We start from the raw sequence: 15,472 nt of genomic DNA, 5'->3' as shown, positions 1-15,472 counted from the left end.
GCTGTCCCCCCTCCCCGTTCTCCCTGCTCCTCGCTGCATGTGCACGCTGCACAGGAGCACAGGTCCCTGCACGCCCACGAGTGTCCCTGCCCACTCACGGGTGTCTCTGAATGCCCACAGGTGTCCCTGCACACCCACTCATGTCCCTGCACACCCACGAGTGTCTCTGCACACCCTCGTGTGCCCACGCGTTCCCCTGGCCCAGCCTTGCACACCCCAAAAGGCCCTCGGGGCTTCTCCACGGACCCAGCAATGTCAGGCATTGAGTTTTCCTTTTTTTAATAAAAAAAGCATAGAGCAGGAAAATGTACAGCTGGGTTGGCTTTGAAAAGGCGGCTCAAGGATGCTGGAAATGGGGTGGGGGGGACAGTCAGGGAGCAGTGGGGGCACCCAAGGGACCATGGAGCACTGAGGGGTGGGTGGCAGTGCAGGGTGGGTGCCCACAGGGCTGGATTAGGGAGCCCATCCAGCACAGCTTGCCTCATCCTGAGGTTTTTGTGGAACTTGTTGTTTTTTCCTGGTGTCAGCATCCAGTTTCCAGCCATGCCCAGCCCATAGTGACATTTCTTTTCTGTGCCATCTCCTTTGCCTGTCCCCAAGTCCCCATGACCTCTCTCCCTGTCCCACTCCCTTGCTCCCAGGGCCCATTCCACCCTCACCCCTGGAATGTGAGCCTTAGGTTAAAACAGGTGTATTAAATAAAACAAAACCAAAAAAAACCCATGCTGAGGTTTTTATACAACCTGGGTTTTTTTCCTGGTGTCAGCATCCACTGTTTCCAGCCATGCCCACCCCACATCCTTGCCCCACAGTGACGTTCCTCCTCTGTGCCACATCCATGACCTCTCTCCCTGTCCCACTCCCTTGCTCCCAGGGCCCATTCCATCCTCACCCCCAGAATGCGAGCCTTAGGTTAAAACGGGTGTATTAAATAAAACAAAAACAAAACCAAAAAAACCCCTTTCACAGTCCCACCCCTCCCTACATCCCCCCTCCCCAGGGTCTCCCTGACCCACTGCCAGTGTCACGCTGTGTCCCCTGCCGGCACATGCAGCCTGTTGTTGTCCACGTCGACGTCCCCACCGAGCTGGAGGCAGCACGCCTGGGAGCCTTCGTCCTCCTCCTCCTCCTCAGTGGCAGCTCCGGGTGCCGGGGGCTCCCCGGCGCCCCCGTTGAGGGGCACCTTCTCCCTCTGGCGTGACGGGGGGCTGTGGGGCGTGCTGCAGCCCCTCACCTTGCTGCGAGCTCTCAGCTGGTCCCGGTAGGCCATGAGGGCCAGGCAGGCGGCCCCGGCCAGCGTCACGGCCAGCAGCACCGTCACCGTGACAAACTGGGACCAGTACGAGCGGGGGAGCGAGCTCTCCTGGCCCAGCTGGGCCGGGCCAGAGTCCCTGAGCTGGTAGCGAGCCACGGTCCAGGTGTAGCCGTTCTCTGTGGCCTGGCAGGTGTAGGTGCCCTCCATTCCCTGCTGCATGATGACCACCAGAGTGTGGTCAGGCTGCACCACCGTGTGCCCCTGGGCACTGCCAGGCTGCTGCCAGCTGTAGGTGGCCAGGGCGGAGCGGCGAGGGCACGGCAGCTGGACCACGGCGTTCAGCGGGGGGCTGAGCCCTGTGGGTGTGGAGAACAGAGTGATGTGGGTCACCCGAGGCAGAGTAGAAAATTTTCTAGGGTAGAAATCTATTTTGATTTAGGTAGAGTGTACATCTTTAAGTATGTAGCTTGCTGTGTAGTCTAGCGGCAAAAAGCCTATGTGTTGGAGATATCTTTTATGAAAAATCCTTTCCTTAGGATTTTTAATCCTGAGAAGATGAGAGACCTCAGGAACAAAATGTCATCAATGGTTATCTGCTGCTGTGGAATGCAACAGGTGGATCTGGGATTGGTCTCATGTGGTTGTTTCTAATTAATGGCCAATCACAGCTCAGCTGGCTCGGACACAGAGTCTGAGACACAAGCCTTTGTTATCATTCCTTTTTTTTCTATTCTTAGCCAGCCTTCTGATGAAATCCTTTCTTCTATTCTTTTAGTATAGTTTTAATATAATATATATCATAAAATAATAAATCAAGCCTTCTAAAACGTAGAGTCAGATCCTCATTTCTTCCCTCAACCTGAGACCCCTCTGAACACCATCACACCTAAGCTCAGAGAAACTGCTTCAGTGAAAGACAGAGATAAGGGGGGAGGAGACAGAAAGTGATAGAGAGAGACAGAGACTGCTGTGAGAGCAACTCAAACCTGACCTAGGAATTTTTCCTGATAAAGAAGAACTAGCGGCAAATGTCACGCGAAATTCGTAAAAATAAATATGTAAATATTTATAAAATATAATGTGAATATTTATAAATGTATAATGTGAATATTTATAAATATAAATGTCACTATTTCTAAAAGAAATATTGTGAAATTGTATGCATGTCTATTTGAGAGGGGGACCTGAAGTTCCCAGAAGTACGCATGTGATCTTAAGGGAACCATTCCCACATGTGTCCAGCGCTGTAATAAACATACCGGCTTTACAACTTCCACAAAAGCTGTAGAGTTTTGTTTATCCCTGCAAAACACACCCCATGAGCCCCATCCCACCCCCGTGTACCCCCATACTCAACCCTGCACAGCGGGATCCTCCGGTGCCCCCCAGGAGCGGGGCATGGCCGCGCTCCTCCCGCGGTGGCACATGGCGTCCGGTCTTCCGCTCTCAACATCCTGCAGCCACTCACTCCTGCAGCCAGGAGAGAGGGGTCAGCAGCATCCCAGCGACCCCCAGAGCCCTTCCAGCGCCCATCCTGCTGCTCACTTGTTCTCGCTGGCCAGGTGGGCAGGCAGGCAGGCGCCCCCGGGGCTGTGCCAGGCGCAGTAGGGGTCCCGTGCCAGCACGCACTCGGCACAGCTCTGGTGCAGGCTGCAGTTGGCCAGCGGGACCTGCAGGACGCCTCTGGAGTAGCCCACGTAGAGGATGCCCTGGGGAGGGAGAGGAGCAGGGCTGAACTTTCCCCCAGTGCTGGTTTTGGGTGGCTGTTGGGTGTCTGGGTGCTCACACCTGCCCTACCTTCCCTGGTGCCAGCAGCAGGTTCTTCACCGGCTCTGGCGCTGCAAAGAGCTGGATGCTCTCCACGATGTGGGCACTCTCAGGCAGCTCCACTGCCTTGTGCAGGAGACCTTTGTCTGTAGGCCATGGGGGACATTGCTGAGGCTTTGGAACCGGGGGGGATGGGATGGGTGACCCTGTGTGCCCCCCATATCACCCCACCTGTGGCCAGGAACATGACACGGTACTTGGTGCCCAGCACGCCGTGAGTCTCGTGCACCGTGATGCGCGTGTAGGTGACATCAGACTTCACCAGGAGAGGCTGCCCATGGAGGGGTGACACCTTCCCGTCCATCAGGAAATGGTTCTTCATGAAGCTGAGGGCCATGTCTGAGGAGGCACCCATGGAGCACTGTGGGGGAACAGAGGGGCTTGTGCTGGGGTGGGAAACTGAGACACGGGGAGGGGAGGATGTGCTGCCAGAACCACGCTGCCCTGGCCAGCATCAGTGGGGTGCAGAGGGACCCCTCTCCTTTCCCATCCCACCTGCAGGTGTGGGCACACAGGGATACACAGAGCCCATCTCCTGGGGACCAGCGTTGTCCCCTGGTGGGGAGCACACCCTTGAGTGGGCAACACTCACACTGCCAGGCCGGGGACTCATGTCAGGCCCACTGTAGACGGTCCAGCGAGAGCTCTCCTTGTTCAGCTCCTTGTACTTGCCCTCGAAGACCTCCTCCAGATCCTCCTGTCTGTAGGCACAGACGGCGGCGCTGCCCGCCCTGCCCGCCTGCCTGCAGGGAGGGACAGCCGGTGGGCAGCAGCAGGGCACGGGCTCCCTCCACAGCCCTGGGCACTCATCAGTGCGAGGTGAACGGCCCTGGGCACTCAGCATTGCTAGGTGAACAGCCCTGGGCACTCACCAGTGCCAGGTGAACAGCCCTGGGCACTCATCAGTGTGAGGTGAACAGCCCTGGGCACTCACCACTGTGAGGTGAACACCGCGTAGAAATCGGCGCAGCCGTCACCGTCGCTGTCGTTGCAGGGCAGAGCAAAGGCGTGGTGGATGACGTTGAAGGGGAAGTGGCCGGGCTCGGAGCACTCCAGCTGTGCCTTCAGGAAAGTTGTCCACTTCTTCTGCAGCACCTTGTCCCCCCCTACATCGCTCTGCAGGAGGGTGCTCATGACCAAAGTGACAAGACCCCTTTGCCATTATCCCCCATCATCTTTGCTATCACAGTACAACTATCATCCCCATTATGGTCTCTTGTCACTGTCCCTGTCCCCTTGTCTCCTGTCACATCATCATCGTCCCCCACTGTCGCTCTGATTTTTTAAGATTTTCTAAGCTTTCTGATGTTGGCGTTCTTGTAGCGAACTTTCTCACACACTTTCTGTAAATAACTCATTGCTTTGCATTCTTTTACAGAAGAGAAATTTGATAGAGTGTTAGTTTGTCCAGTGTCATTGGAGAGGTGGCACTGTCACCCTCCAATCCACTGTCACTTTTCTAAAACTATAAATGTTAAAGCCAGATAATAAACTTCCCTTTTTTTCTTTTTCACCTTGAGAGCAGCAGCGTGCGCTTGTGTTCTTTCGTGTCCTATAGTGACAGCCCATCGCTGTACCCCCACTGCAGCCCACCACCATTCCCTGCTGTCACACCTTGCAGACACGGGCCACCCGTGGCACCAGGAGCCTCTCAAAGAAGTCAAACTCCTCCGCTGTCTCCTCGAAGAAGAAGTAGACCTTGTCATCCCGAGGGAGGCTGAAGGAGGCCACGAAGGCGGCGTCGGCTGCAGGCACAGGTGGGTGAGAAGCTGGAGCCATGGAGGGCTGCAGCACCTCCCTCCCCAGGTGCAGCACCTTCCCTCTGCTCACCCGAGAGCCAGCGAAGGAAGTCGTCTGTCTTGAGCAGGGTGCGGGTGCCCAGCGAGCGGGAGATGATGGGCTCGTTGCCCTGGAAGTTGTTCATGGTGCCAGCATAGAGCTCTCCATCTGCCCAGGGACACAGAGGGGGCTGAGCCGTGGTGAGGACCCCCCACCCTCGCCCTCCACTCCATGGGAGCCCAGCTGAGAGGCCACTGGGCCCATACTCACCCACCAGCAGGGCCGTGTAAGTGTGCTGGGGATCGAAGGGGCACTGGCCCTTCCCGTCCAGGAAGGACTGTCCTCTGCCACTGGTCAGTGTGAAGCTTTCCAGGTGCTGTGCAAAAGGGGAGAAAAATCAGCCAAAGGACTGAAAACAACCCCAAATCTGTAGGGAATGAGTGTGGAGTACCTTGCAGACATAGGGTGGCCCATGTCTTCAAGGTGGGTGCAGGGATGATGACAGAGGATGCTGGGGGTACCCGGCTCCTGTCACCTTCCCTCATTTTCATTTTGGGGAGTGGCAGTCCCCACCACGTGCTCAGCATGGAGGAGGCTGAGGCAGGGACAGAGAGCCTGGAGTCACCTGAAGGGACCCAGAGTTGGGGTTTCCCTGCCAGAGGAAGAGTTGCTGGCAGCTGAATGAGAATCACCAAAGGCTCCTTTAGCAGATGGACACCAAGATGTCCCTCGGTGGGGACACCCAGCACCCCCATGATGCAGCTCAATTCTGGGCCCATATTTTGTGGGTCCTCACAAAATACAACCCCAGAGAGCCCCAGGATGCTGCTCTGGGGAGGACACTCACAATGTAGGTGCATGCAGGGCTGAAGGCGTAGGTCCCACAGGCGTAGAGGTGGGTCTGGTTCAGGGCCACCAGGACTCGGATGAAGTTGAAGCACTCAGTCTGAGGGGGAAAGAGTTGGGTGCTGAGCACCCTCATAGCTTTGTGGGACCCCTGAGCCCCCACAGGGCCAGCTCACCTCTTGGCTCTTCTTCTTAAAAGCACATTTAGATGTTTTCTCATCTGTGGGTCCCCACTTTATCTACAAAGGAAACTAAGATGTTCCTGGGCTGTCGAGCCCAGCCCTACGGGAAAACCGAACCACAGCAGAGGCGCCTCCCTCTCCCACCTCCCCAAAAGGTGGTGCTGCTGCTCACCGAGGCTTTGGCACGGATGCTGCCGGGGGTGCCAACGGTGAGGGCCAGCAGCCAGTCGCGTGCCCCCACGTAGAGCTCCTCCTCGCTCTCATCCAGGAGGAAGATGTCGTAGTGGGACACGTTGTCCTGGCTGAAGTGGGTGAGGGTCCGCCGGGGGTCCCCTGGCAGGAGCAGAGGGGGTGAGGGGAGCCCAGGGGTCTCACACACACACACACAGCCCCACCACCACCCTCCGTGTGCGGATGTGGCAGCAGCTGTCAGTGCAACTCTGTTTAGCCTCACCACAGGAAATGGGGTGCAGTTCTTCCCCTTCAGATCTCATATCACCATCACCCCTTCACCCTCCAGCTCCCCACTTCCCACTGTCCCCTCCAGCTCCTACTGCAAGAGCTGAACATCCCCAAGCTGCAGACCGCCAGAAATGGGGTGCATTTCCCCCCAAGCTGTGCCTGTGATGCTTTGGGGCCATGGCCAAGGGTAGTGCTCTGTTTGGGGGATGCACTGCCCCGGAGTGCCACCCTGGAGGGGTTACAAGCCCCCGAGGTGCCAGATTTGGGGTGTCACCAGCCCCCAGGATACAGCCAGAGATTGCAGATTCTCGTTCATCCCCAGCAGGCACCGAAACTGGGGGATTTTTGCAATTCTGGGCATGGCTGCATGGGGAAAGGGAAGTGACAGCGCAATCAGGGCTGGAAAGGCGCGACCCTGCCATGGGGCACAGACCCTCCTGCAGCCTGATTGGCACATCACAGCCCCCCCAGTCCCCTGCTTTGCCACCATGCCGTGCCCTGTCCCTTCCAGAGGCAGCTTTTCATCCCCCCAGGGTGACCCTGAGCAGACCCTGGCTGCCAGCTGGGTGACGAAATCACTGTAGGATCTGCCCCATTGGATGTCAAGGTGCCAAGAAACCTCATCTACTCTCATCCCCCGCCACCACCTGCAGCCACTGGTGCTGTCCCCAGCCCACTGAGCGTCACTGATGGGCCAGGGGTGGCTACACTGGAGGACATCCCAAGGTTCCTGATGCTGTCACTGTCCCCAGCCCACTGAGCGTCACTGATGGGCCAGGAGTGGCTACACTGGGGAGCACCCCAAGGTTCCTGATGCTGTCACTGTCCCCAACCCCACTGAGGGTCACTGATGGGCCAGGGGTGGCTACACTGGGGGTCACTCCAAGGCTCCTGATGGTGTCACTGTCCCCAGCCCCACTGAGGGTCACTGATGGGCCAGGGGTGGCTACATGGGGAGCACCCCAAGGTTCCCGATGCTGGATGCTCAGCCCTGGGGATGGACACTGTCCCACGCAGAGGCTGTGTACCCCCTCCCCAGCTGTGTGCCCCCTCCCCAGCTGTCCCCGCTGTCCCCGGGCTGTACTCACCGCTGGGGAAGGCGAGGCGGGGCAGGGGCTCGGCGCAGAGCAGGGCAGCCGGCACCACCACCCCGCAGAGCAGGCGGAGGGCGGCGGGCATGGCTGGGGGCGGCAGGGCTGCGCCCCAGGAGGGTCCCACCACCATCCCTGCGGGGAGGGACAGGGTTCAGGACACACGCTGCTGCTGCCGGGCTGGCTGCGTGTCGCTGCACCCGGCGGAAACCAGAGGGGGGAAGCGGCACCCAAGAGAGGGAGGGGGGACGGGGGTGCCTGCAGTGCTTCCCCCCCAGTTTGGGCACGAACTTCCCACTGCCATACCAGCACCCAGAGAGGTGCCCTCGGCCCCTGGGCTCCTCACCAACATCTCTGGCACGGTCGGGATGTCCCCTCGCCGTGTGGGGCTCCTGTAGCACAATCTCTGGCACAGAGATGTCCCCTCACCCTTTGGGGCTCTTGCACCAAAATCTTGGCACAGTCAGGATGTCCCCTCACCCTTTGGGTTCCTGTACCACAATCTCTGGCACAGTCAGGATGTCCCCTCTCCCTCTGGGTTTCTGCACCACAATCTCTGGCACAGTCAGAGACGTGCTGTCAACTCCTGGGGCTCCTGTACCAAAATTCTGGCACAGTCAGAGATGTCCCCTCACCCTCTGGGGCTCCTCACCACAATCTCTGTTACAGTCAGGATGTCCCCTCACCCTCTGGATTCCAGCACCAACATCTCTGGCACAGTCAGAGATGTCCCCTTGTCATGTGGGGCTCCTGCACCACAATCTCTGGCACAGAGATGTCCCCTCAGCCTCTGTGCTCCTACACCAACATCTCTGTTTCAGTCAGGATGTCCCCTCGACATGTGGGGCTCCTCACCAACATCTCTGGCACAGTCAGAGATGTCCCCTCACCCTTTGGGGCTCCTGCACCAACATTTCTGGCACAGAGATGTCCCCTTGCCATGCGGGGCTCCTGCACCAACATCTCTGGCACATTCAGAGATGTCCCCTCACCCTCTGGGCTCCTGCACCACAATCTCTGGTACATTCAAAGATGTCCCCTCACCCTCTGGGGTTCCTGCACGGGACCCTGGCACAGAGGCATCCAGAGGCTCCTGCCTTTGTCCCCAGAGCCTCAGAGCCCATCCCCACCAGGGATTCCTCTGCCTGGCTCCATCAGTTATCACAACATCCACAAAATGGTGAGGAACACACACAGGAACCCCCTTCTTGCAGCTCTTTCTGCAGCACTGGGGAAAGAGCCACATCTGCAGAACCTGGCGGCGCCCAAACCCCTTTGCCCATGGCCACCGCGTCCCCAGCGAGCAGCATTACCTCTCTGGCAGCCGAGGACGGAGCCTCTCACCTCCAGCCCTGCCACAGGGGCCCCAGGCAGGTGCCCGAGCCCCGGGGGCTGCGGCCACGAGCGTCCCGCGGCTCCATGCCCGGATCTGCTCCAAGCTCCCAGCCCGGCTCTGCTGAGCCCGACCCAGCCCAGCCCAGCCCTGCGTGGCTCCGGGAACCTGAAAGTCCTGCTGGAAGAGGACGAGCCCCGGCAGGTTGGGGCAGTGGGTGCCTGAGCCCGCCTCCCCTGCCTCGCACCCCCGCGGGGACAGCAGCGGAGCCTGGTGGAGGCAGCCGGGATGGGAACCGGGATGGGAACCGGGATGGGAACCGGGATGGGAACCGGGGAGCTCTGCTCCTCCAGCTGGGTGCCCAGGGGGTGGCAAAGTGGGGGACAAGGATGTGCCCATGTGCCAGGCTTTGCTCGCTCAAAATCTTTGGGGTGAGGAAAATAAATGGCATTTTTCCGGTGGATTGTGCGGGCCAACAGCAGGCCTGAGCATCATCCCCAAAACAGCCCCATGGGGACAGGTATCACCCAGAAAACCTGCACCCCAAAACAGCCCCATGGGGACAGGTATCACCCAGAAAACCAAACTCCAAAACAGCCCCATGGGGACAGGTATCACCCAGAAAACCAAACCCCAAAACAGCCCCATGAGGACAGGTATCACCCAGAAAACCAAACTCCAAAACAGCCCCATGGGGCACCCAAAAACAGCCCCATGGAGCACCCTAAAAAAGCCCCATGGGGCACCCACAAACAACTCCATGGGGCACCCCAAAACAGCCCCATGAGGCACCCCAAAACAGCCCCATGAGGCACCCCAAAACAGCCCCATGGGGAACCCCAAAACAGCCCCATGAGGCACCCACAAACAACTCCATGGGGCACCCCAAAAAAGCCCCATGAAGCACCCCAAAACAGTTCCATGGGGCACCCCAAAACAGCCCCATGGGGCACCCCAAACTAGCCCCATGGAGCACCCCAAACAGCCCCATTGGGCACCCCCACAAAGCTCCCACAGCTGTTCCACAATCCCATTTTCCCCTGGAGATTCCATCCTCAAGCCCAGGCTGCTCTGGGATGGCTGTAGGCAAGAAACCCCCCAAAACCAAAGCCCTGGAGTTGCTCAGCATACCTGAGGCACCCCAATATCCCTGTGGACGAGGCTGAGGAGCATCCTGCCCTGCTGGGGCCTCCTTACCTGCCTCTGCCACGGCCCGAGCAGCCCAGGGGAGCCCCGGGAGGGCAGAGCTGTGCTCAGCACCTTGCTTGGCTGGGACAGAAGCTCCTTGTGAGCACAGAACACAGAAAGTAGGTTACTCTGCCCCGGATTTCCCACTTGGCACAGGGCTGCTGGGGGACGGGGCCGCACAGAGCCTCGGACCGGCCCCATTGTTCTGCCCTGGGCTGCAGCCACCGAGGCCGTGGAGGGGGGGATGGAAACGGGAGCAGAGGCTCCTCAGAGAGGCTGGAGATTTGATTTGGCTCCTCAGAGAGGCTGGAGGTTTGACTTGGGGCTGTGGTGGGGCTGAGGAAACCACCAGTGTTCCCCAGTGTGAGGCAAGGCTGACGCAAGATGTGAGGTGACAGCAGCCCCAAGGCTGCCCCTGGAATCCCCTCTCAGCCTCGTCTCTCCTCTTTTTTGGGCCCCCTGGTCATGGTGGGCTGGGGATGTAATTTACAGGGTCCCTCTGTAGGATTTGGCACATGGGAGGGAGACCAAGGGTGGTTCAGTTCCCCCTGGTGCTTTCAGGCTGAGCACAGCTGGGGTTTGTTTCATGGGTCTTGCTCCTGCTGGGATCTCCTCCTGGAGGATTCCCTCTAAGGCCGGGAGCATTGTGCTGTCAGTGAGCACAGAGCCACAGGATGGAGCCAGGCCCAGCCCTGGTGCTCCCCAAGGTGGGCTGTGAGGGGTGCAGGGCAGCTGTGGAGCTGGTGGCACCGATGTGCCGGCTGCTCAGGCATTCCCCCGGCCTCAGTTTCCAAGAGTTTGGTCCTTCTCTGCAGCTGGGCTGCAATTCCCTGGCCATGTCAGCTCCCAGGAGCATCCCCGTGGGGTGGGGGTGCAGGAATGCTCCCAACACCCACGAGGGGCTGGGGCAGCTGGGCCTGGGGGAAGACCCGAGATCCAGATGTGCGGGGGAAGCTCCGAGATCCAGATGTGCGGGGGAAGCCCCGAGATCCAGATGTGCGGGGGAAGCTCCGAGATCCAGATGTGTGGGAGATGGAAGGCAAGGCAGGAGGGGGTGGGCCAAAGGCACGGGAGGATGGAGGGGAGGAATTTGGGGGCTGATTGTGCCGGTTGTGGGGTTGCTCCGTACAAAGGGTGGGGAGAGCTGGGGGGTGCAGGTAAGAGAGAGAAGGATGCACAGGAGGGAGCTGAGGGGTGCAGGAGGTGTGGAGGGGTGCACAGCAGGTGGGGGAAAGGGAAATTTGGGAGGAATGTGAAGGCAGGGGGTGCGGGGGGTACCGGGGGGGTACCGGGGGTCACCCCAGGGCCGCCGCCTCATCCTCTTTGTTGTCGTTGCTGGCAGCATCAGCGCTGGGGGTCCCCCAAGCCCAACCCCACTATGGCGATTTCCCCCTTCCCCCTCCACCTCCCGCCCTCGCCGAGCCTCCCCAGAGCCCCCGGGGCCCCCCGGCCGCCCCCGGCCCCGGTGGCGGAGCGGCGGTACCGACCTGCGGCGGGCGGGCGGGAGCAGCATCCCCCGGCCCCGCATCCGGCTCACGTCGCCATGGCTACGGCTGTACCGCGGCCCCCCCGCACCGACAGACCCTGACGGACGGACGGACTGACGGACACGGGGCTGCGCAGCCCAAACACCCCCGCACCGACAGACCCTGACGGACGGACTGACGGACACGGGGCTGCGCAGCCCAAACACCCCCGCACCGACAGACCCTGACGGACAGACTGACGGACACGGGGCTGTGGAGTCCAAACACCCCCGCACCGGGGCACGGAGGGGCCTCTACCGCCCCTCACCCCACACAACACCGAGGCGCCAGCCCCAGGAGGGGCAGGGACACCCCTCTGCCCTCATGATGTGTGTTACTCCCTCCCCTGACACGTTCCTGTGACCCCAGAGCTACGCTGGGGTCCTTCATCCCAGCTGTGCTCTCAGCTTTTGGCAACAAGTCCCTGCACCCCCATCTCATCACCCCCAGATCCAGACCCTATCCCTGCACCCCCAAACCCACACCCCATCCCTGCACCCCCAAACCCACACCCCATATCTGCACCCCCAAACCCACACCCCATCCCTGCACCCCCAAACCCACACCCTATATCTGCATAACCCCACCCACACCCCATATGTACACCCCCAGACCCACACCCTATATGTGCACCCCATCCATGCACCCCCATCTCCACACCCCATCCCTGCACCCCACACCCCATCCCTGCACCCCTACACACACACACCCCATATCTGCACCCCCCAAACCCCATCCCTGCACCCCCAAACCCCATCCCTGCACCCCCAGACCCCATATCTGCACCCCTACACACACACACCCCATATCTGCACCCCCAAACCCCATCCCTGCACCCCCAGACCCCATCCCTGCTCCCCCAAACCCTCTTCCTGCATCCCCACACACACCCCATCCCTGCATCCCACACCCCATCCCTGCATCCCCAGACCCCATCCCTGCACCCCTACACACACACTCCCCATATCTGCACCCCCAAACCCCATCCCTGCACCCCCAAACCCCATCCCTGCACCCCATTCCTGTCTCAGCCCTCCACTTGACCCATCTCAGGTGAGTGCTGCTGGCTCTGGCTTCCCATGCTGTGGATTTGGGGGGTCCCTGGAGCGCCTTGGGGTGCAGCCGTGGCACCAGGCTGCATGTGCGTGTCCCCCCCACCCCGCCCCCAGCATCCACAAATTCTGCTTTAGGGCATTTCCCCCTTGGAATTCCCCTTGCAGGAAGCCTGGCCTGGCTGGAGCTTGCAGACCTCACTGTGGAACTTTCTCCCTTCCCCTTCCCAAGCTGTGTGGGAACCCCAAAACAGGATCCCCAGGCACCACTTCCTCCCCCCTCTGCAGCCACCTTCCCCGCACCACCTCAGCCCTGCACAGGAGAGGTGCCAGCCCTGCACCAGCTGGGGTGCAGCAGCAGCACCCCAAAAACCTCCAGCATTGCCCTGCACCAGCTGGGGAGCAGCAGCAGCACCCCAAAACCCTCCAGCATTGCCCTGCCAGGGCTGGGGTGCAGCAGCAGCACCCCAAATCCCTCCAGCCTGCAGCATTTCCCTGCCAGGGCTGGGGAGCAGAGCCAAGTGCCCCTGCAGCTGCCAGGCTTTGGGAGGTTGGAGCCTTGTGCAGGCATCTGGAAGGAGTTTGTGCCTCGTGCCCAGCAGCACTGGCAGCTGAGCTGGAGCTGGACGCTCCTCAAGGCTGAGCTGCAGCCCCTCAGCCCTGTCTGGACACCCCCAGGGTGCTCTGGGGGGCTCCTCTGACCTGCAGCACATTGGGGTGCAGCTCTGGGGGGTAGCAGTGGGCACAGGCTCACATCTCAACCCCCCCTTTGGGATTAGCAGGGTGGCTTGACCTTAATCTCCCTGGGCATGCAGGGGCCTGGAGGGGCTGCCCTGGGGCTGGCAGGGCCCCCAGCGCCCCTGGGCCGTGCCCTGCCTGGCAAACCCCGGTGCCTTGCCAGACACTGGAGTCAGGCCCAGCTCTGCCCCGTCCCAGTGGTTGCTCCTTGTGCTGCACTTTCCCCCCCAAAAAAATCTGGTGGTCCTCAAAGCCCGGTGCTCCTGCCTGCCCAGGGTGCCTCTGAGAGACCCCAACGTGGTCATGGCCCCGCTCTGGGACCCCCATCTCCCTGCTGCCACCGCCTCAGGGCTCAGATCCGTGGCACAACAGGAGGAGAGGGACAAACCTGACCTCGAGTCAAGGCTGGAGTAGGGCTGGGGCTCTTCCAGGGGCTCTTTGTCCCCACAGGGCTGTGTGAGGTCCCCGTGGGCTGCACGTGGCCCCACAGGGATGTGCAAAGGTCCCTGTGGGGTTGTGCAAGGCCCACACCAGGGTCCCTGTGGGGAGTGCATGTGCCCCATGGGGCTCTGTAAGGAGCCCAAAATGTCTGCATGGTCCTTACAGGGCTCTGCAATGGCCCTGGGGACTATGCAGAGACCCCACGTGGGCTCTGTAAGGAACCCATCATGTCAATATTGTCCTTAGAGGGCTGTGCAGTGTCCCTGGGGCTGTGCAGAGACCCCAAGGGGCTCTGTAAGGAGCCCAAAATGTCAGTATTGTCCCCTGGGAGCTGTGCAGAGTCCCCATGTGGGTCTGCAAGGAACCCATAACATCTGTATTGTCCTTACAGGGCTGTGCAATGTTCCTGGGGCTGTGCAGAGACCCCAAGGGGCTGGCTCTATATAAGGAGCCCAAAATGTCAGTATTGTCCTTAGAGGGCTGTGCAGTGTCCCTGGGGCCGTGCAGAGATCCCTAGGGGCTCTGTAAGGAGCCCAAAACATCTCTATTGTCCTTACAGGGCTGTGCAGTGTCCCTGGGGCTGTGCAGAGACCCCATGTGGGTCTGTACGGGACCCATCATGTCAGTATTGTCCCCTGGGAGCTGTGCAGAGCCCCCATGGGGTTCCAGCTCAGCCTTTGCCCAGTGCCAGGACACCGTGTGCCCGTGGGGGACATGGGGAGGATCCAGGGTGTCAGTTCCCTGTTGCATTTCCCCATGGCAGTTCCCCATGGCAGTTCCCGTGTCTCCTGAGCTGTCTCCTCCCAGGAACAGCAGCACGAGATGCCAGCAGCATGGCTGGCTTCCCCCATCGCTCCAGAACTTGCTATTTTGGGCACAACCTCGTGACTTTTTGGGGGGCAGGAACCCTGGGGAAGGGTTGAATGCCCATGGAAGGGGACAGGCTGTGGCAATGAGGGGGTGGCTGTCCCAGCGTGGTGTCCCTGAGCTGGCAGGAGGGGGAGGCAAACAGCACAGAGAGGGGCTCAGCGTGTCCCCCTCTCATGCTGTGGGCCTCTGTCACCTCCCTACTCCCCTCCCCTGGAAGGGGAGATGGCACCTCGCCCACCTCGCTGCTTCTCCACAGCCTCCCTTGAAGCTGGGAGGTGGCACCAACACCCAGCACCCCCTGGCACCTCCTGCCCCCCCAAACCTCAGCCCTGCTGAGCCCAAACCTGAGGTGATGCGAGCCCACGCAGCACGGGGGACCCGGGCACCCAAGCACAGGGGCAGGGGTACCCCCAGGCTGGGCACCCCGGGCACCTACCTGGCAGTGCCTGCGCCCCGGCCGCCCGCCTGCGTCCCTCGCTCACATCGCGGCTCCGCAGCGCTGTGCCTGGTAAAGCCGATTATGCAGCGGCTTTACAGCTCCCCTCCCCAGCGTCCTGCCTGGCTGCAGTGCCTGGCACGGCCCGGGGGCACAGGGGGTCCCTTGGCAGAGTGGTAGGAGCAAAGCTTCGCTCAGGTTCTGTGCACCCCTAGCCCATCCCAGCTTGGGGAATGTTGGGTCTCCAAAACCCCCAAGAGGAATCTCTGAGTCTTTACCTCAAATTCCAGCCCCCCTCCTCAGCCCATCCCATCCCATCCCATCCCATCCCATCCCATCCCATCCCATCCCATCCCATCCCATCCCATCCCATCCCATCCCATCCCATCCCATCCCATTGTTCGGTCTCCAAAAGCCCCAAGAGGAATCTCTGAGTCTTTACCTCC

General features: G+C 60.5%; 1 protein-coding gene and 1 pseudogene across 2 annotated transcripts; both read right to left on the bottom strand.

The window, feature by feature from the left end:
* Positions 1-262: 262 nt before the first annotated feature.
* SEMA4A (semaphorin 4A) lies at positions 263-15,072 on the bottom strand. 2 transcript variants are annotated; one of them, XM_066568227.1, is made up of 15 exons: positions 15,027-15,072; positions 7,440-7,577; positions 6,062-6,222; positions 5,884-5,946; positions 5,709-5,807; positions 5,132-5,237; positions 4,913-5,029; positions 4,697-4,827; positions 4,017-4,198; positions 3,675-3,825; positions 3,254-3,443; positions 3,053-3,168; positions 2,801-2,964; positions 2,613-2,725; positions 263-1,611 (listed from the first exon to the last, which is right to left on the bottom strand). In XM_066568227.1, exons 2-15 carry the CDS (start codon positions 7,573-7,575, stop codon positions 1,025-1,027), a joined length of 2,316 nt encoding a protein of 771 aa, XP_066424324.1. In that variant the 5' UTR covers positions 7,576-7,577; positions 15,027-15,072; the 3' UTR covers positions 263-1,024. The 2 variants fall into 2 exon arrangements, with proteins under 2 accessions (XP_066424324.1, XP_066424323.1); XM_066568226.1 differs by lacking the exon at positions 15,027-15,072 and adding an exon at positions 11,451-11,555.
* Positions 7,588-9,526, bottom strand: LOC136568296 (uncharacterized; annotated as a pseudogene).
* Positions 15,073-15,472: the final 400 nt, after the last annotated feature.

The sequence above is a fragment of the Molothrus aeneus genome, chromosome 31 (assembly GCF_037042795.1).
Source record: "Molothrus aeneus isolate 106 chromosome 31, BPBGC_Maene_1.0, whole genome shotgun sequence".
Taxonomy (NCBI): domain Eukaryota; kingdom Metazoa; phylum Chordata; class Aves; order Passeriformes; family Icteridae; genus Molothrus; species Molothrus aeneus.
This window is presented reverse-complemented; position numbering and strand designations above follow the sequence as displayed.